Genomic DNA, 22,341 nt, shown 5'->3' with positions numbered 1-22,341 from the left:
GGTGTTTGATGAGCATTCCTCAAATTTCTCAGTCTTTTTTGCCACTTGTGCAAGCTTTTTTGAAACATGTTGCAGGCATCAAATTCCAAATTAGCTAATAGTTGTAAAAAATTAACAGTTGGAATGTCTTTGCAGTCTATTCAATTGAATATAGGTTGAAAATTATTTGCAAATCATTGTATTCTATTTTTATTTACGATGTCCACAACGTGCCAACTTTACTGGTTTTGGGATTTGTATATATGTATACATGTATATATGTATATATTATATATGTATGAATATATACTGTAAATATGTGTATGTATTTATGTGTATATATATGTTTGTGTGTATGTACATGAGCGTGTATGTGTATGTATGTATGAATATACTGTATATGTACATTTATATATTTCTGTTTTTCAATCAAATTAATCACACTCTTGAATTGTGATTAATCATGATTAATCACAGGTTTTATTATGTTCTTGCATGAGTAATTTGTGCTGAAGAAAATACCCCAATGTTTGGATACAAATGCAATTTTGTAGTCAGAATGTTGTACAATAATGTTTTAAAATGTCTTACTGAACTACAAGTCGTTGATTTGCTCAAAACTTGTTGACAGTAAGTATAGAAAGAATTGAGTGCACATTTTGAAAGTCTTTGAAAGAATATTACAAAAAAGTGAAGTGAAGTGAATTATATTTATATAGCGCCTTTCTCTAGTGACTCAAAGCGCTTTACATAGTGAAACATAGTGAAAGAAGGTACAGTTACTAATCGATAATGTAGTAAACACATCTATAAACAACTTTACAGAGTGCACCATTAAAATGTGAATTTACTTTAATTTAGTTTTACCAATTGTTTGAAAAAACAAGGTTATTTACCTTTTCAGATGACAATGCTGATCGCTTTTTTTAGGGTGCGACCCGAGCTCATTGTGATTATTACAGGTGACCAATGTAGTCCAGTAAGAATAATACATTCACATATCAGCCAGTAGTTGCATATTGATGCTCCTGTAGTACAATTAGTTTTTTTCTTGTATTTTTAATTGTATGCCAGATCAGCTGTGGTGATATGAATGACATCTTCTTGCGGCATGTGGTTTTCACAGATATTATCTGGCGTTTTGTTTCGCAATATTATGCAAAAGCAACATTTCTTACCTTCTGGTACCTGCTGATCTGTATTTGGGATCTGCACAAGTCCTGAAAATGTGCACGCGTCCGCCTTTGTAGGCTTCCTGTCTTGAGTTTCAAGTGTTTTCTTGAGTCTGAGTTGCGTGTAAAGCTTTGTACAAACTTCACCCTATGCTTAATGTGTCAACATATTTTAAAATAACCATGTAAAAGCAAGATTAGAGATATGAAACTGTTGAATTCAACTCATTCTTCATTCATTGCTGTTTTGTATTAGCGCTACAGTCGATGCTGGTGCTAACTTGACTTGATGTTTAATCTAAATACCATATGTTATTCTGTCTGATTTTTTTTTACCTATATTGCCTGTAGGAACAGATATGTGTGAGGGATTCTATTATTGAGAGGGAGACAAGCAAGCAGATTCCCACTTTCATTGACTTGATTTTTTTATTGACTTTAATTACAGGTTGCAGAGATCAAACAGCATTGTGTATAATGACTATAACATGGGCAGGGACGGAAAATGAGGTGCAATAAAAACAAGTGACTCATTGGTTTATCCTTACTCTCTGATCTCACCAAGGTCTCTGCAGAATTTTCTCTGTCTCTACCTTCGACTTTCTTTTTCTGACCAATGTTAAATCATATCGATATTTATTATATTTCAAAGCTACAGTAGTAGACACATTTTCTGCATGTAAAATACGATTGCCAAAGGGTAATGTGAGTGCAAAGGCTCGATTGGCCTGAATCTGGGACAAGTGGATGATTAACATTGAACAGCGCGTCTTTTATTGTCGTAAATAGAAGATTAAGAGTTAGATGACACATTGCTCAGGCGACTGCAAGGAATTCCTGTTTTTTTTCAGAGCAGGGTTTCTTCAAGTTCACTTATCAGACTGAAGAAAACTTTAGGGCAGTGATGGGCGAGCTACATGGAAAATGGAGTACGCTAAGCTACAAGTTACTCTCGATTACATGTCGCTAAGCCAGGGGTCGGCAACCCAAAACGTTGAAAAAGCCATTATGGACCAAAAATACAAAAAACAGATCTGTCTGGAAAAATGAAAAGCCGTATATAAGTCTTACAATGAAGGCAACACATGACATAAGTGTCTATATTAGCTATAATAGCCTACTATCAAAATGACTATGTGTCGCAGGCTGAAGCAAATCTTCGTTGACAGAAATGTTGAAATGTAATATTTATTTTACACATTTTTACAACATTAGAAACCATTAGTAAATCAGAGGCTACTCAGAAGGTGACATAACTCCTGGAAATTACTGGCTTTTAGTGGCCAAAGGTATAAATGTGTGTGTGTCCAAGTTAAGGGAAACGGCCGGCTGTCTTCTTCTAATGGATTTATTACAATCTTTGGCAAGCTAGGTAACGTTTGCTGAGGTCTGGAACAACATGGCACACAAACCACTATCTGAAATGCAGCCAATATTACATACAGATAATGTGTCATGAGACATGCAAAACTAAATTATATACTGTACAAAGAGGATACAAGAAAAGGATATTAAATGAGCTCATATATACCTACAAATAAAGCTTAATGATGCAATATGTACATACAGCTAGCCTAAATAGCATGTTAGCATTAGCTTGCAGTCATGCACTGACCAAATATGCCTGATTAGTGCTCTTGCAAGTCAATAACTTCAACAAAGCTCACCTTTGTACATTCACGCACAGCATAAAACTTTTGGTGGACAAAATGAGACAAAGAAGGAGTGGAAGATTTTACATGTAAACAAACAGTACAGTGGGCAGCACGGTGGAACAGGGGTTAGTGCATGTGCCTCGCAATACGAAGGTCTTTAGTAGTCCTGAGTTCAATCCCGGGCTCGGGATCTTTCTGTGTGGAGTTTGCATGTTCTCCCTTTGTTCTTCCTCCGGGTACTCCGGCTTCCTCCCACCTCCAAAAACATGCTCCTGGGAATAGGTTGATTGGCAACACAAAATTGGCCCTAGCGTGTGAATGTGAGTGTGAATGTTGTCTGTCTATCTGTGTTGGCCCTGCGATGAGGTGGCGACTTGTCCAGGGTGTACCCCGCCTTCCGCCCGAATGCAGCTGAGATAGCTCTCCCCGCGACCCCAAAAGGGACAAGCGGTAGAAAATGGATGGATGGACAAACAGTCCACACCATGGTGAATTCAATTAGGAAGGTTTGTGACATGTTGGTCCTCAAACAAAAAACATACTAAAACAAAAAAAACAATTTTCCCCATCTTTTTCCATTTTCAATCCTTTTTTAAAAATGCTCCTGGGAGCCACTTGGGCGGCACTAAGCTTAAGGGGAAGCTATCCCCGGAGAATTGTAGCGTTTGTACATCAAAGCTACATTTAACAGCATTTATACCTATGGACTCATGTGTATATTATCAATGTTAATGTAACTGAGAGTGTACAAATTCGGGTGCATTACTAAAAACTATCTGTCATTTAGCTGGGGACACCCTACAACAGTGGTCCCCAACCACCGGTACCGGTCCGTGGACCGATTGGTACCGGGCCGCACAAGAAATTAAAAAAAAAAAAAAAAGTTTTTTAAAATACAAATGTATTTCAGTTTTAGGAGTTAAATGGTGGAACAAGCTCAGTGATGAGCTGAAGACATGTAGTTCTTTGTTTTTAAGAAAACCTTGAAAGGTGATATAATAGAAAATTATAAAATATAGTAACAATTACTTTCATCCCATTGATTATTTTTTTTTAACGTTGATGTTCCAGGCAATCTTAATTTCAGTGGAGGTATAGGATAGGCAAATATAAGCTTTGGCTTCAGCCTATTCCTTTTTTGGTCATTCTTTTTATTTTATTTTATTTTTGTGTGTAAATATGTATGATTGTTAAATATGTATAATCTGTACTGTTAAACTGGTCACACAAAATGGTTAATGGTTGATGGTTGATTATATGACCGAAATAAACTTATTTCATTCATTCATTCATCTAATAATGTAAGAAATTAAATAATTAAATTAAATGTGTATGAATTTCAAAAGGGAAAGTACTTATCAATGGATCTGTAATAATAATGTTAATGTTCTTAATTTAATGTTAGTTAAATTGGTATGAATTTAGGTTTGAAAGTAGTTATAATCTGTAATAATAAAAACTAATAGTTATTATTCGTGTTTCCTAATAATGCAATAAATAATATATTATCATACATTACAATTTTTTTTAAATAAAATAAATATCTGATTGACCTATAATTTTAAAGTGAGTTATCCATTTAATTGTACAGTGTAAAAATGACAATAGGTAAAAAAAAAAAAAAAAACAGTAATTCACCATGAAACAACAACAACTGCATATATGAAAAAAAATGGCCTATCAGTCGTCAGAATTTTAACGTTAAAACACAGTGGTACCATTTTTACATTTATAGAAATGTGCTGTTAAAAAACCCCATAGATTCTATATTAAATGATGGCGACTGAGCTGCCTGTCAACAGAGAATGTAAAAAAATTATATAATGATCAAATGCATGTGCAATGGTATAATAACATCACAAGGCGAATCCTTATACATTTATAATAATTTATGTCTCACTGTTACAAGCGGCCCTCTGAGGGCAGCCATAACTGCGATGTTGCCCTCAGTGAAAACTAGTTTGACACTCATGCATGCCCTACAACTACCTCTAGGGGTCCCTACACCTCACTTTATGTATTTATTTGGTTTGCCTTTTCTTTGGCCCACACCTATAATGTTTTTAATTTACCCTACGTACAGTAAAAAAAAAAAAAACAGTATCTATTTATATCTTTACAAAAAAACAATGACTTGTGTGTTGTTTGGGAACAGTAATGTGCAGTAAAACTTTTCATGAACTCAACTAACCTTAATGTATGTTCCTAAATTTGTGTTCCACGTCTTCGATGAAGAGAGCATTTTGGTTAACAGAGTAAACAACTAAAAACTAAGGTTTCCGGCATTGTTTTCTCTAAACGCATACATTTGTCTAAATTAGGCCAAGGACACACATTATTGTGGACGTCATCTTAAACCAGTGGTCCCCAACCTTTTTGTAGCTGCGGACCGGTCAACGCTTGAAAATTTGTCCCACGGACCGGGGGGTTGTATATATATATTTTTTTGTCCTAACGCAATACAATCATGTGTGCTTACGGACTGTATCCCTAAAGACTGTATTGATCTTTATTGATGTATAATGTATATATTGTGGTTTTTTATGTTGATTTAATTTAAAAAATTTAAATTATTATTAATTTCTTTATTTTTTATTTCTTGTGCGGCCCGGTACCAATCGGTCCACGGACCGGTACCAGGCCTCGGCCCGGTGGTTGGGGACCATTGTCTTAAACCACTAAGGGAAAAATCTAATCTGCGGAAGAGAATTCCTCTGCCATTTTAAAGTACAGTATATACTGTATTTTTTTTTTTAAGTCATCAGCTTGAAGCGTCCCTCTGTCTCCGACTCCCTTGTTGTCGTGTGACATGAGTGCATGACTGTCATGATTTTGCTTACTCGTTTCGATGACCTGAGTTATCTTGCCTCTGATTGGCCAGTCCGTAATGTTTCGCCCGAACCTTAGCCATGTGACTCATCATACGAACACCAACCAATCATCATGGATTTTCTCCATATGTATGGATTTTCTCCATATTTTTTGGGCCTGGATTCGCAACCCATTTTCTCTCTTTGTAGCTTGTAGCTTTGATGTAAGCTACCTCGCTACATGGCTCTAAAAAGTAGCTAAGCTACAGGAAAAGCTACTCGTTAAAAAAGTAGCTAAGCTACGGCCAAACTACTGGAAAATGTAGTTAGTTAAGCTACGTAGCTTAGCAACTGCCCATCACTGCTTTAGGGCCATGGACAGTGTAGGTTAATGATGTCCTGGGCATGACGTTAAAGTGCATCCGGCATTGGAGTCTCCTCTATGGGGTCTTGGGGCACTAGGAGGTTAACCCCTTTACTACTGTTACCCCAGGAGGCCCTTGGCAAAGGCCTAGTACTTGACTGCCCCCTAGCCAGGGATACGGTGAAGACCTCAACGGCGGAGCAGGCGGAAGACAGTATATTTAAGAACTACCACAACGGCTGCGATGGGGGAAGAAGGCTGCAGCAGAAAAGGGTCCCCAGTCGTCTTGGACTCCATGCCACTGGACCCTGACCCGATTCTGTCAAGGATCGTGGGGTGACTGTCTGTGCACCAGTCTCCCCACGTTAAACAAAGTCACGCACAGGCATCCTCCATAAAAGGATACGCCCCTACCAGGAGGATCGTCATACTCGTTCGAGTGACCGCCGATGATGATGAGTGTAGGGATACTCAACTGGTGGTCTGAGGGCCAAAGCCGCAAGAATGACACTATGCTGACCGACCCTTGAGTTCAGTTCAAAACTTTTTTTGCAGCAAATTTCCAAAAACCCAATACTGCTCCTGTTGTAAAGAGAAACCTGGACTTCTGTAAACACATTAGCCGATCCTTACATTGACATTTTAACCTTGCTAGCAAACATATAATTTAAAAGCTAGTTGGGATTGCCTTGTATTAATTTCAAATGGGATTTCCATTTAAAATCACCTTATTTGAAGCTATCTTAACTTTTTCTTCTCCTCTCTGCAGGATTATTTGGAGAATATCAGTAACCAGGCTCGGCTGGCTTTGAGCTCTGAGGATAAAGGCTCTTTGTTTGGTAACATCCAGGACATCTACCACTTTAACAGGTAAAGGCATGTACACACCAAAACACAAATGTGTGTGTCTTTATACTTTGTTGAACACTGTTGATATTATATTTGTCAATAGACCAGGGACATTCTAGGAATATAATTCTCCAAATAATTATTTACAGTCGACTGATTTCTAGGAATGGCGTACTAAGTCAGGTGTGTGTTGGTCCCCGTCTGCATATCTGCCTCCTCTGTCCCTGCTCTAAGCTGTGTTTGTGTGGTTTGACGGCTGGTTCCTCATCATGGTGGTCTTTGGACACAAATATACACTCTCAGCCATTCATTTGTCAGCTGTCATGCACCAAAACAAAGAAAAAAAAAGTTGGACCAGTTAAAGGAAGCTTTAAAGCATTCCTGGTGACCTCATGTCTTAGACGCGAAACAATAACTTTACCAGTGAACTTTTTCCATCATTGTGGAGCTGAAGTTTTGAATTCAAGGAAGTTTTTCAGAGGCTCCCTGTGTGCCTCCTGAAATTTGAAAACAATAGCTAGAAACAATAAATCAAAGCATTTTTACACGCATGTGTTTTAACAGTATGCTCGGTACGTTTATAATCATTTGTGCACATTTGTTTCCAGGGACTTGCTTCACCACCTGGAGACTTGCAACGCTGACCCTGTGGCCATTGCAGAATGCTTTGTATCAAAGGTAAGAGTCAGAATGACAGAAAAAATGCAGATTAAACACAACAGAACTAGAATGATCAGTTTTAGGTTCAGACTGTCACCAATTATTTATACCGTATTTTTCGGACCATAGGGCGCACCGGATTATAAGGCGCACTGCCGATGAGCGGGTCTAGTCAGGTCTATTTTCAGACAAAAGGCACACCGGATTATAAGGCGCATTAAAGGGGTCGTATTATGATTTTTTTCTAAATGTAAAAGACTTCCTTGTGGTCTACATAACATGTGATGGTGTTTTTTTGGTCAAAATGTTGCATAGATGATGTTTTACAGATCATCTTTAAGCCACTTTCTGACAGTCGCTTCAGGATGCGCTGTTTTGTGGGGGGTTTTATTTACGTGGCTCACCTTCCACAGCGTCTTTTCTCCGTCATCTTTGTTGTAGCGGTGTAGCGTGCAAGGACGGGTGTGGAAGAAGTGTCAAAAGATGGAGCTAACTGTTTTAATGACATTCAAACTTTACTTAAATCAATAACGGAGCAGCATCTCCTCATCCGTGGCTCACTAGTGCAACAACAACGCTAGAAATGTGTCCCGTGAAAAAGCGTCCGATCGGAACTCACTAATAACTAAAGTTCCTTGGGTGAATAATGTTAACTCACTACACCGGTATGTTTTAGCGCTTTCATGGCGAGTTTACTGACAGAAATAAGTGAGAACTTTGCACTACTTTATATTAAAAATGGCAACAGCGGAGGGTGAATGTCCCATAACAAGAAGATAGAGAAAAAGAAGAAGTTTATCGACTACGGTGTCGGCACGGACTACAAAGGCGGACCTGCGCAAATTTTCAGGACGTATGCAAATCTTAAATACAGATCAACAGGTACCAGAAGGTAAGAAAAGTTGTTTTTGCATAAGATTGCAAGACAAAACGCCAAATAATATGTCTTACCTTATACACACACCATAATAATACTTGTATGTTGAAGCACAATTCCTCTGTCTACGGTAGCTGTAATTCTCCCACAATCCATCAAGTGGTGCGGCTTAATAGCTTACCAAAGTCGTAGTAAAACATTTTTACAGATTTTTGAGTGCCGTGTGTAATGTTCTATATTTTCAATGGAACATATAAAATGTTGGTGTTGTTTACTGGCCTCTACTTACAGTTTACACATATCTCTTATTGAAAGTTCAAGTACCAATGATTGTCACACACACACTAGGTGTGGCGAAATTATTCTCTGCATTTGACCATCACCCTTGATCACCCCCTGGGAGGTGAGGGGAGCAGTGGGCAGCAGCGGTGGCCACGCCCGGGAATCATTTTTGGTGATTTAACCCCCAATTCTAACCCTTGATGCTGAGTGCCAAGCAGGGAGGTAATGGGTCCCATTTTTATAGTCTTTGGTATGACTCGGCCGGGGTTTGAACTCACAACCTACCGATCTCAGGGCAGACACTCTAACCATTAGGCCACTGAGTAGGCTGTGTGATTTATGTGTGACTGCCATCTACTGGTCACCCTTATCATTACACCATTTACCAAATAGAATAGCTTTGTGGTCGGTAAGCACAACCAGAATTAATCCGTACATTAGGTGCACCGGTTTATAAGGCGCACTGTCGATTTTTGAGAAAATGAAAGGATTTTAAGTGCGCCTTATAGTCCGAAAAATACGGTAATATATATACAGTGGAAACGACTTTGTTGGACCATCTCGGTCCAAACCTTTATAGGCACCAATTAAATTCTGTCGGGTATCAATTCATGTACAATCAAACGGTGTCATTATTTTTTTTTTTTTTTTTTTTTTTTTTTTTGTCCTGACTACTAAGGCAAATCATACATTTGATGTACATATTTACTTTACAAAAGAGAAGTGTTCTCTTGTTGCCTTATATGTATTTGACTTGATTAAATGGATTTATATTAGGGATGTCCGATAATATCGGCCTGCCGATATTATCGGCCGATAAATGCGTTAAAATGTAATATCTGAAATTATCGGTATCGTTTTTTTTAATTATCTGTATCGTTTTGTTTTGGGTTTTTTTTGTTTTTTTTAATTAAATCAACATAAAAAACACAAGATACACTTACAATTAGTGCACCAACCCAAAAAACCTCCCTCCCCCCATTTCTTTCTGTTATCAATATTCTGGTTCCTACATTATATATCAATATATATCAATACAGTCTGCAAGGGATACAGTCTGTAAGCACACATGATTGTGCGTGCTGCTGGTCCACTAATAGTACTAACCTTTAACAGTTAATTTTACTCATTTTCATTAATTACTAGTTTCTATGTAACTGTTTTTATATTGTTTTACTTTATTTTTTATTCAAGAAAATGTTTTTAATTTAGTTATCTTATTTTATTTTTATTTTTTAAAAAGTACCTTATCTTCACCATACATGGTTGTCCAAATTAGGCATAATAATGTGTTAATTCCACGACTGCATATATCGGTTGATATCGGTATCGGTTGATATCGGTATCGGTAATTAAAGAGTTGGACAATATCGGAATATCGGATATCGGCAAAAAGCCATTATCGGACATCCCTAATTTATATTAATGTTTGACACTGCCGGACCGGAGCAGGAGGGGATAGAAAGACAAAAAAAAGGAAGACAGAGGGGGAAATTGCGGGGACAAGAGGGGGATACGACAGAGAAATGTGATGTGGTAGTGTATAAGGCCCCCTGAGTGTCTACTTTGTAGTTAAAATTATGAGGTCAGCCAATTACAGCCGACCTCCAGTCCCTATTGATTTGTGTGCTGTAGCGTGAGGGAGCTAATGCGATTAAAATTGGGGGACATCACGGCCGTGATGGGTCCCTACCATGCCGAGCCCCCCAAACTCTAAGTGTCTAACATGCAGTTAAAATTGAGGGATGGACAAGCAGGGGACAAGTCAGGAGGACTGGAGCCCCATAGAGGCATCCTCATACCCTCGCCGTGCCTCTCAGCAGGACAATCCCTTGAAGTCCTATATGTGTGTATGCGTTATAACTAGGAGGAACAGAGGGCGCGGACCCCACCCCACAAAAGCCCCAACAGTCCACACAGGAGGCAACCAAGAACTACGGCCAGGAGGCATACATATACATACACACATATACGTACATACAGTACAAACATACGTACATACACACATACATACACATATACATATGTATATTTATCCGTCAAACACACATAACAGTGCCATATTTTGACGCTTATGTGGCACGTAATATCACGGCCGGTCGCAGATGTGATCGGCCTGTGACAAACATTTGGCGGGGAAACAAGCACTCGAGCAGCACTCAGTCGGACTGTCTCTATGTAATGCTGCAATTTTCCACGCCCTACACAAAACACCAAAATGTGCAGTAAGGCACCACTTCACAAAATGCGCTAGCTCGATGCTAATTTACATTGGATTTCCCATACACGTGCAACTGATTAGCATTAGTGATTTTACATGGCGATTTCAACACCCCCAAAAGTATAACTAAGATGCACGTTACAATCAAACATACGTGCGGGTGCTTCCATTTGTGTTCACATTTGACACAAATAAAAGTCGCGTGTTTATTACGTGTACGACTACATTAAAAAAGATCGGATTGTAACCGAAAATCTGTATTGTGCATCGTAATTTGCAGGTTCAAGTAGCCTTGGAGGGCACATCTGAACCCTTTAAAGTTTGCATATGCATTCTGTAGAGCATGGGTGTCAAACTCGTTTTCATGGAGGGCCACATCGCAGTTACAGAGGGCCGCTTTTAACAATGAGTAATATATGAATATACATGTATATATATAATACATTAACAATATTTTTTTACATAAGCTGCAAAATTTTTTTTAAAATTTTACTTTAAAAACTGGCAGCTCAGTCACCAGAATGTTACAGTAAAAGCAGTGGGGGGTTTTTACAGCATATAAAAACATTGAACAAATGGAATGGAATGGATAAACAATACCACTGTTTTTAGCTGTAAAATTCAAGCAACAGAGCTGCCAGTTTTGTTTTTTTTAACTGTAAAATCTTGTCGTTTTAATACTTTTTTTGTTTGTTTTTTAATGTTTTAGTGTCTTACTGCATATGGAAAAAAACAGTACTAAAGTTGATTTTACGATAAAAAACTCGGAATTTAACCGTAAAATATATTGTCAATTTTACAGTCTACAATTTGATTGATCATTTGTTTTGAAATCATAAGTCAAGTAGATAGTTAAGTACAATATTTATCTTTATTTTACCAAAACATATTTTTGGAATACATGATAATATAATATTTTGATTTAAAAATAAAAAAAAGATTTCATTTTTTTGATTAATCAATCCAACAAAATAATACACAATAATACCATAATAATAGAATTCCAATTCCAAAACCAAACCCGGCCCAGCAACATTCAGAATAGCAATCAACAGAGCAATTGAGAGGACACTAACAGGACACAAAACAATCCAAAAGTAGTCATACAAAAATGAATAACATCAATATCAGTATCAATATTAATAAGAATTACAACATGGCAGTGATTATAAATCCCTCATGTACATTATCATCACAGCCATTTATCAAAAATAAAATAAAACCATTTAAAAAATTAACAATAGTGTCACAGTGGCTTACGCTTGCATCGCATCTCATAAGCTTGACAACACATTGTGTCCAATATTTTCCACAAAGATAAAATAAGTCATATTTTAGGTTCATTTAATAGTTAAAACAAATTTAAATAATGGATCCTATATTCCAATATGACTCATTATTATCAAAACTAAATGCAGTTTTTTCTACTGATATCATCTCCATAGCTTGTGTATACCAGTCAGTATGAGTTGGACTATCAATATCTATCCATTTTTTTAATATTAATATTTTGACTTTGATAATATTGAATTTCAAAAGATATGCAATTGCATGCAGTACATGATTTTTAATGTCAAAAGGGAAAGCGCAAATATATTTAGTAAGAAAAGATTAAGCATTTTATTAACGCATATTATTTCTAGCCTTTCGCGGGCCACATAAAATAATGTGCCGGGCCAGATTTGGCCCCCGGGCCCTGAGTTTGACACCTTCTGCTGTAGAGTGTGTATGTTTCCACTTTTGGATGGGAGTATTAAATATCCTGTGAAAACCAAAGAATCAAGTGAAAACAAATGCACAAATAGAGGGAAGCAATGTCAAGGTTCAAAAAGTATTTCTTATCACAAAATTCTCCTTTTTGTCACTTATTTCACGTCCTTGCACAAGTTGGTGCAGATTTAAACTACAGTTGCTCAACCTTGGCCAGAAAACTGAAATCTTCTGATTCTACTTAGTTTCTTCACTCCCCCGCCACACCCCCGCACCGTGTCGTTTTTCTAACATGCACACTCCTAAAGTACCGTGCTTGTTGCAGCCTGTTCTAACAGCAGTTTGACACATGCACGCACAAACTTTGGACAAAACATGAAGAACGGGCTATTTGTTTGTGTCTTTTTTGCTTTCATGCCTCGCCCAACCATTTCCCATAAAAATGCTCGCATGTCCCATGATGCCACATTCCAGCATTTCCTCTAAAACGTGCCGTAATAAACTTAAGCCACTGCGCCGCAAAGAGACCATCTGACCATGGATGACAAACCAAAATATTTTCTTTGCGTCACAAACATTTTTTGCCTTTTAAGTATTCCAGGAACTTTATGTCTTACCAGCACACATGGGACACATAAGATGGCACAAAAACGTCCCAGATTTAACCCAGTGAGTACCGCAATAACGAGTGTATGAACATAATCTAAATAGAATAGGACAGTGATTCTCAAACTGTTGTACGTGCCAAAGAATCCCCTGATTAAAGTACAGTGTTTTATTTTGCTATATTCAAACACAGTGTTACTGTTCCAACTGTGTTACAGTGGCCACAAATATAGTTTAGGCCTACCAGGGGTAGGCAACCCAAAACGTTGAAAGAGCCATATTGGACCAAATATACAAAAGAAACATTTGTCTGGAGCCGCAAAAAAATTAAAAGCCTAATATGAGAGTTATAATGACGGCAACACATGATGTAAGTGTCTATATTAGCTATATTAGCCTACTATTAAAATGACTTTAAAAGTGTTATATAAGTGTTATAATGAAGACAACACATGATGTAAGGGTCTATATTAGCTACATTAGCCTACTATCAAAATGACTTCAAAAGTCGTATATAAGTGTTATAACGAAGGCAACGCATGATGTAAGTGTCTATATTAGCTATATTAGTCTACTATCAAAATGACATTAAAAGTCTTATATAAGTGTTATATAAAGGCCAACACATGATGTAAGTTAGGCTGACCATTAGGGATGATACTCGAAACCGGTTTTCTCGGTTGTTCGATAAGAAAAGAACCGAGTCCTCGGACTCGAATCCCTTTTTGAGAACCGTTACCCGTTATCGAGACCACTATAGTAAAGAAAAAGAGTTGGTTCTTTATTCGAATCCCTGGGAACGAATCCCGTCCCGACCAGAAATGCCCCGTGAGACATCACAAGAAATGACATCACGTAGCTCAGTCATTAGGCGCAGATAGCGAAAGCAGGAAAAAAATGGACAGGAAAAAGCGCTCCAAGGTGTAATAAAGTTCAAAACAAAAGGTATAATCCAATGAATAACTTTACTGAGAGATTTGAGCAGGGTACAAACACATGAACAACACTTTTACGACCAACCGGAAACATAGCAACCAGGCTAGCAACGTACCTCCTTTACGGCAGCTGTCACAACGTTCTTAAAGCAACCGCAGCACATACATATATATGACATCTCCCTTTTTTAACTTTCGTTTTTCTTTCCTTGTAAACAAAACAAAATCACACTGTATATGTGTTGTCTGTCTAATTATGAATAATGCAGACGAGGCGTGTTGGCTGAGTTCTTGACGTTTACTTTCACAGCGTGCTCATTCTTAGCTGCCGGGTGACGATATGCAACAACACTTTTCGGGGCTACCGCGCATGCTCGTCACTCCCGTTGCATGCTGGGTAGTGTAGTTGTTAAATTCCCTAGCTCATAACATCTTTCCCCCTATAAAGAAATAATGTTAACTCAAAGTGTATTTCTTTTTTTAGCTTTAACTTTTCATTTTTTTTAGCATTGTATCCACATTTGCAAAGAACTTTTCTCTTCATAGAATTTTCTTTCAATAAAGAAATTAAGTGCAAAAATGTCAAAGCATCATAACAAACAGTTATGTCAAATAGCAGCAGAAGTGCACTTTTTGGAAAGCTGTATTATTTTCAGTTTTGTGCCCAAGGGACTGATTTTATTTAACACTATATTATTATTTATACACCTATAGTGATCACAGAGACAGGTTGTTTTTGTGTTACTGTATATATTTGTTTTTCTGAAAAATCCCACTTAATATACTTTGGGTAACAACAGTCAATATTTATTTATTTTCTTTTATTTTTTTAGGGGGGTAACAGTCAATATTTATTTATTAGATTAAATTGTTTTCTTGTATAATAAAAGTGAGCTTTTGTTAAACCAAATATTGTGTGTTTTTTTCCATATACAACCACCTATCTGGACTCGATAAGAGAATCGATAAGGAATCGGTTCGATAAGAGGATTCGATAATAGGCTCGAACTCGATAATTTCTTATCAAACATCATCCCTACTGACCATACGTCCTCCTTTCCCCGGACATGTCCTCTTTTGCGGGGATGTCCGGGGTGTCCGGGCGGGGTTTTTTAAATGCCTCAAATGTCCGGCATTTTGAGTTAGGGTTGCGTGTACCGGGTATTTTCAATGTACGTCCAGAGTTAAGAAGGGGTTAAACAAAACAAAGTGTGGACGCGTGCGTGTAACACGGGTGGGAAATAAGACATATTTCCTCTCATGGCATCCCCTCATATTACCTGCGGCGTTTCCACGTTTAATCTCACGAGTTTAACACACGCGCTCACGTGACCCGCTGCAGCCTATCACGTGACCCGCTGCAGCCTATCGCGCTCTATATTATCCACCGTCCCAAGATGGCTGCCAGGTGCGGTGGCTAAGCCTGGGCACATCTGAAGCCGGTATGTTTTAAAGTTGTCGTTTGCCTGCATATCGTAAAAACAACCGTCCAACATTTTACAACTAATTGTAAACTTATAGGTGCCGACCATCAGGGCCGAGTTGCGACGAGAGAGTGTTATTAAGCCGAGTTGGTAAGTGAATCTGTTTGCTAATAGTAGCTGCTAGCCGTACCCATGTATTGTCTATGGGCGGTTAGCATCGGCTTTTAATCCCGTTTCCTCCAATGTTTCTGGTCCCATTGAATTTATATTTATTTTGAGTCTTTATTTTGGGTACTTACATATGGTGACTGAGTGTTGTGGCGTTTTAAGGCCATGTGCACTTTTTATGCTACGGTAAAGACAATGAATGAACACTGTTACACCCGTCATAGTGACGTCACTGTTATTGTTAATGTTACACCCGTCATAGTGACGTCACTATTATTTTCTATTGTTTAATATTGTTCATGTTGCACCCGTCATAGTGACTACACTGTGTACTGTCGTGTTTGTTACGTTGTACATACATGGGATGGTTTAATATTGTTAATGTTAGCAGTATTATTGCTAATAATGATAATAATAAGTGTAACTTATTTATTGAAGGTCGAACAATAGATGACTTAATGTTGATGTTTATGTGCGCACATTGATTGAACTCCGGGTCCTGTGTTTACGTAGGCCAGGTCCCTAAGTCTTGGATGGCGAGTGGTAGATAGGCCTTGAGCCTGAGCCCAAGGATCTCCACCTCTCAACCCCTGAACTCCACCTGCTCTGGTCGGGCCTGTAGGCGGCTTATAGCCGAACCCCTTGCCTCGCATCTCATTACTCTGCAGCCCTTTGCACTACCTCATACACACCCTGCCCATAAACTGAACAGTCACTACAAACTGCCATATCCACAACCCCAACCCTGGGACCCCATTTTGAAAATTCCTAGCGCCAACACTGCTGTCAACAGAGGAGAAAAATGCTTTATTTAAATAAATATATTATTTATAAAGCAAGTTCGAGTATCATTGGCAAATTTTCACCTAGTCCCCGCCTTGGCACGCATATATGTCCTCTTTTTGGGATTTCAGAATATGGTCAGCCTATGTAAGTGTCTATATTAGCTAGAATAGCCTACTATCAAATTGACTTTAAATGTCTTATAAGTGTTATAATGAAGGCAACACATGATGTAAGTGTCTATATTAGCTAGATTAGCCTACTATCAAAATTACTTTAAAAGTCTTATATAAGTGTTATAATGAAGGCAACACATGATGTAAGTTTTTAGCTACGTTAGCCTACTGTCAAAATGACTTTAAAAGTCTTATACAGGTGTTATAATGAAGGCAACACATGATGTAAGTGTCTATATTAGCTACATTAGCCTACTATCAAAATGACTTTAAAAGTCTTATACAAGTGTTATAATGAAGGCAACACATGATGGAAGTGTCTATATTAGCTACATTAGCCTACTATCAAAATGACTTTAAAAGTCTTATATACTGTAAGTGTTATAACGAAGGCAACACATGATGTAAGTGTCTATATTAGCTATAATAGTCTACTATCAAAATGACTGTGTGTCGCAAGCTGACGCAAATCTTCGTTGACAGAAATGTTGACATGTAATATTTATTCTACACATTTTTACAAATATTAGACCTCAGAGGGTGAGATAACTCCTGGAAATTACTGGCTTAGAATGGCCAAAGGTATATAGGTGTGTGTACAAGTTAAAGGAAACAGCATGCTGTCTTCTTCTAATGGATTTATTACAATCTTTGCAAGCTAGGTAACGTTTGCTGTGGTCTTGAACAACATGGCACACAAACAACTATGAGAAATGCAGCCAATATTACATACAGATAATGTCATGAGACATGCAAATATAAATTAAATGCACAGAGGACATATTTAAAGGAAATTAAATGAGCTCAAATATACCTACAAAGGAGGCATTAAGATGCAAAATGTACATACAGCTAGCCTAAATAGCATGTTAGCATCAATTAGCTTGCAGTCATGCAGTGACCAAATATGCCTGATTAGCACTCCAACAAGTCAATAACATCAACAAAGCTCACCTTTGTGCATTCACGCACAGCATAAAAAGTTTGGTGGACAAAATGAGACAAAGACAGCGTCAAAGAAAGTTGTACAAACCACGGTGTGTTCAAGGACCGACAAAACTAGTAGGACAAAACAACGCTTGCCAAATCCTCTCATCAGTGAAGCATGTTTAATATAAACAGTGGGATTTCTAACAAATAGGAAGGTTTGTGTCATGTTTGTCCTCCCACAGAAACCATATTAAAAACAAAAAATATAGGGAGCCACTAGGGAGGCGCTAAAGAGCCGCATGTGGCTTGCCGACCTCCGAGGCCTACTGTATTTGGCCTGTGTGTATTTTAATGTTGGTCATCATGGTGGTACTTGGGAAGCCAACTTTTTTCTTAGGTGACACTTGATGAAAAAAGTTTGAAAATCACTGGAATAAGATATAAATACAGTAGGTTATACCGTATTTTTCGGATTACAAATCGCAGTTTTTTTCATAGTCTGGCCGGGGGTGTGATTTATACTCTGGAGCGATTTATGTGTGAAAGTATTAACACATTACCGTACAATATCAAATAATATTATTTTTCTCATTCACGTAAGAGACTAGACGTACCGATAGAAGAGGAAGCGGTGCATTGTCTACCTTTGGAGTTGGCGGAGTTGTTTAGAAGTGACACAGAGGAAGAAGATTTCATCGGATTTAGCGATTAGGAGTGACAGATTGTTTGGTAAACGTATATGATGTTCTATATGTTATAGTTATTTGAATGACTCTTACCATAATATGTTACGTTAACATACCAGGCACGTTCTCAGTTGGTTATTTATGCGTCATATAACGTACACTTATTCAACCTGTTGTTCACTATTCTATATTTATTTTAAATTGCCTTTCAAATGTCTATTCTTGGTGTTGGATTTTATCAAATAAATTATAAATAAATAAAAAATGCGACTTATACTCCAGTGCGACTTATATATGTTTTTTTCCTTCTTTATTATGCATTTTCGGCCGGTGCGATTTATACTCCGGAGCGATTTATAATCCAAAAAATGCGGTACACAGGAATGGATTATAGATTAGAATGAATTGAAATTTAAAATCAGATGCTCATTTTAGTGCAGTGCAAAAATACAGCACAAAAAACTGTCAACAAAACACACTAAAATGAACCATCTCAGACGTTGATCACTTGCATGGATGCAAAATACATCTATTTGGAACCTTAGAAGTAAATACCAAAGGATTTAGTTTTTTCCAGAAGATAATGCCTATTAGTCATAGATTGTTAAATTGAGTAAACTCTATGACTATTTTGTCGTAACATTCTATAGTAATTTGACTAAAGACGTTTTACCATCTTTTTCTGCCAAATGTGTTACATTTTTACACAATTGCTTGTCAGAACATATTTCGTGGTGATTGGGCTTAACCACCTTGGGTACTTATGTAGAGCACATTGAACTGTGTCAAAAATTTCAAGTCAATTCCACATTTCGGGACAAACTTTGGGGTTTCATAACAGCGCCACCATGTGGTGTTTTCATCCAAAAAAAGAACCCCACAGGCAACACAGTAGGGGTGCATGTTTTGACAAATGTTCACTCTTTTGTGTGCATGCAGCGGTTCAGGATTACAAAACCCAAAACCAGTGAAGTTGGCACCTTGTGTAAATCGTAAATAAAAACAGAATTAAATCATTTGCAAATCCTTTTCAACTTACATTCAATTGAATAGACTGCAAAGACAAGATACTTTATGTTCAAACTGGTAAACTTTGTAATTTTTTGCAAATATTAGCTCATTTGGAATTTGATGCCTGCAACATGTTTCAAAAAAGCTGGCACAAGTGGCAAAACTAACCACTTTGTTTACAAATGCGTGAGCAAATTGTCGAACAGTTTAGGAACAACATTTCTCAATGAGCTATTGCAAGGAATTGAGGGATTTCACCATCTGCGGTCCGTAATATCATCAAAAGGTTCAGAGAATCTGGAGAAATAACTGCAAGTAAGCGGCAATGCCCGTGACAACCATTTATCAACAACACCCAGAAACGCCGCTGGCTTCGCTGTGCCCCAGTTCATCTAAGATGGACTGATGCAAAGTGGAAAAGTGTTCTGTGGTCTGACGAGTCCACATTTTAAATTGTTTTTGGAAACTGTGGACGTTGTGTCCTCCGGACCAAAGAGGAAAAGAACCATCCGGATTGTTATAGGCGCAAAGTTCAAAAGCCAGCATCTGTGATGGTATGGGGGTGTATTAGTGCCCAAGGCATGGGTAACTTACACATATGTGAAGGCACCATTAATGCTGAAAGATACATACAGGTTTTGGAGCAACATATGTTGCCTTTCAAACAACGTCTTTTTCATGGACGCCTCTGCTTATTTCAGCCAGACAATGCCAAGCCACATTCTGCACGTGTTACAACGGCGTGGCATCGGAGTAAAAGAGTGCGGGTACTAGACTGGCCTGCCTGTAGTCCAGACCTGTCTCCAATTGAAAATGTGTGGCGCAAATGAAGCCTAAAATACTACAGCGGAGACCCCGGACCGTTGAACAACTTAAGCTGTACATCAAGCAAGAATTGGAAATAATTACACCTGAAAAGCTTCAAAAATTGGTCTCCTCAGTTCCCAAACGTTTACTGAATGTTGTTAAAAGGAAAGGCCATGTAACCCAGTGGTAAAAATGCCCCTGTGCCAACTTTTTTGCAGTGTGTTGCTGCCATTAAATTGTAAGTTAATGATTATTTGCCAAAAAAAAAAACAAGTTTCTCAGTTGGAACGTTAAATATCTTGTATTTGCAATCTATTCAAATCATTACAAGTCGAAAAGGATTTGCAAATCATTGTATTCTGTTTTTATTTACCATTTACACAACGGTTTTGGGTTTTGTAGAAGAGTCTGCTAATACAAGAGCACTCTATAGTGTTTTAGCAAATTGCTGCAAAAATATTTGTCACCCAAGTTTGGAACTGAACTCGGGGTGCCAATATGGTGTCATTCCCAGGCCGAATTTGGCTCCGGGGCCGCCAGTTGGATAGACCCGGTTTAATAAATCAGCTTTGCCTGCTCATGTGCACATTTACACGTGTTTTAGAGTAGAATAGTATGTATACTTTTCATCGGATTTCCGTGGGTAGCAGTTATTTTGTGGGAGGGGTTGCCAAGTCGTATTGTGTCAGACTGTAGAGACAGACTGAGTTCTCGTGTCTTCAAAACAGAAATGTGTTTGTGGTTGACTGAAGCATACATGCATGTATTGTCTGCATGTTCCCACGTACTGTACATGCTCTGCATGAATTAGTATGCTATCGAAACATTGATGTGCTCTGTGGTGGGTGTACAAGTGTGTATTAGCGCTGCATGTACCCTTGTAAATGAATGGCGGCACATCTGGTTGTGTTTAGGTCTGGTCTGTGGTAGCAGACTACTGGAGACAAGGAGGAGACCTCTGCTCTTCAATTTAGGTCTTTTCCCACGTAGCACCTCAGGCTGAGTTTTGCTTCCAGTGAATGTCTATCCTAACGCTAACAAAAATAGAGTCCAGCAGAAGTCAAACTATGTCCACAATATCTGTTAGTACATGAGGCGAGATATCTGACAATCTTCTCTGCGTGTTTATGATGTCGCTTCCTGTTTTCTGTCAGCATCCTGCAGTGTTTATGGACACAAATAAATCTAAATGAGACGCCGCCCCCATGTTATGTAATAGCGGAGGGAGGGGGGAAGAATGAAACGCAAATCACACATCCATCAACACACCTTCTCCTCATGAACATTGATATTACTGTAGAATTCATGCATTATTCACTGAGAAATGTTTTTCTTTAAAAATGGGAAAAAAATATTATAATTTTTTTACACAATTATAGAACAAATTACCGTTGTTTAGAACAATATTTATCATAGTCTACATTATTTACAGTGTGGAAATACATTGCATCATACTTTTTGTTTAAATAATATAGTATTCGCATTGTAATCAGTAATCTATGTATTTATACCTGCACCTTATTGCTCTTTTATCCTGCACTACAACAAGCTAATGCAACGAAATTCCATTCTTATCTGTACTGGGGCGGTATAGCTCGGTTGGTAGAGTGGCCGTGCCAGCAACTTGAGGGTTCCAGGTTCGATACCTACTTCTGCCATCCTAGTCACTGCCGCTGTGTCCTTGGGCAAGACACTTTACCCACCTGCTCCCAGTGCACAAATGTAACTTAGATATTGGGTTTCACAATGTAAAGCTCTTTGAGTCACTTGAGAAAAGCGCTATATAAATATAATTCACTTCACTTCACTACTATAAAGTTCAAATTTGAATTACAATAAAAGGAAGTCTAAGTCTAGTCCAAGTCTAAGTCATAATATTGAACCTAAAATAATAAAATTAGGTACCACTTAAAGGGGAACTGCACTTTTTTTAAAAAGTTGCCTATCGTTCACAATTATGAGAGACAAGAACATACGTCTTTAAAAAAAAAAAAAAATGTATTTATTCATTTGAAATCATAATACAGGTACTGAAAAACCGACACTCCCCCCTCCCCCCAAAAAATAATTATAAAATAAAATGTTGGTTTTTTTTAAACTAAAGAAAAGCAGATAGAAAATCAAACGAACTGACTAAAAAAATTATGTATTTTTAAAAATTAATTAAAAATAATAATGATAATAATAAAAATAAGGTACTACTTAAAGGGGAACTGCACTTTTTATATTTATTTTG

General features: G+C 37.7%; 1 protein-coding gene across 2 annotated transcripts in view; it reads left to right on the top strand.

Moving 5' to 3' along the window:
- Positions 1-22,341, top strand: part of LOC133640559 (pleckstrin homology domain-containing family G member 1-like) — a 62,973-nt gene that overhangs the window by 7,114 nt on the left and 33,518 nt on the right. The window contains exons 2-3 of one of the 2 annotated variants that reach the window (XM_062034041.1): positions 6,750-6,850; positions 7,438-7,507. In XM_062034041.1, the coding sequence (XP_061890025.1) occupies positions 6,750-6,850; positions 7,438-7,507 (171 nt within the window). Of the gene's footprint in view, positions 1-6,749; positions 6,851-7,437; positions 7,508-15,535; positions 15,563-15,641; positions 15,695-22,341 lie in introns of those variants that run through there. The other variant, XM_062034042.1, reaches the window with a different exon arrangement.

Source organism: Entelurus aequoreus, linkage group LG23, assembly GCF_033978785.1.
Source record: "Entelurus aequoreus isolate RoL-2023_Sb linkage group LG23, RoL_Eaeq_v1.1, whole genome shotgun sequence".
Lineage (NCBI taxonomy): Eukaryota > Metazoa > Chordata > Actinopteri > Syngnathiformes > Syngnathidae > Entelurus > Entelurus aequoreus.
Note: the sequence above shows the minus strand (reverse complement) of the source record. Positions and strands in the feature narration are given on the sequence as shown.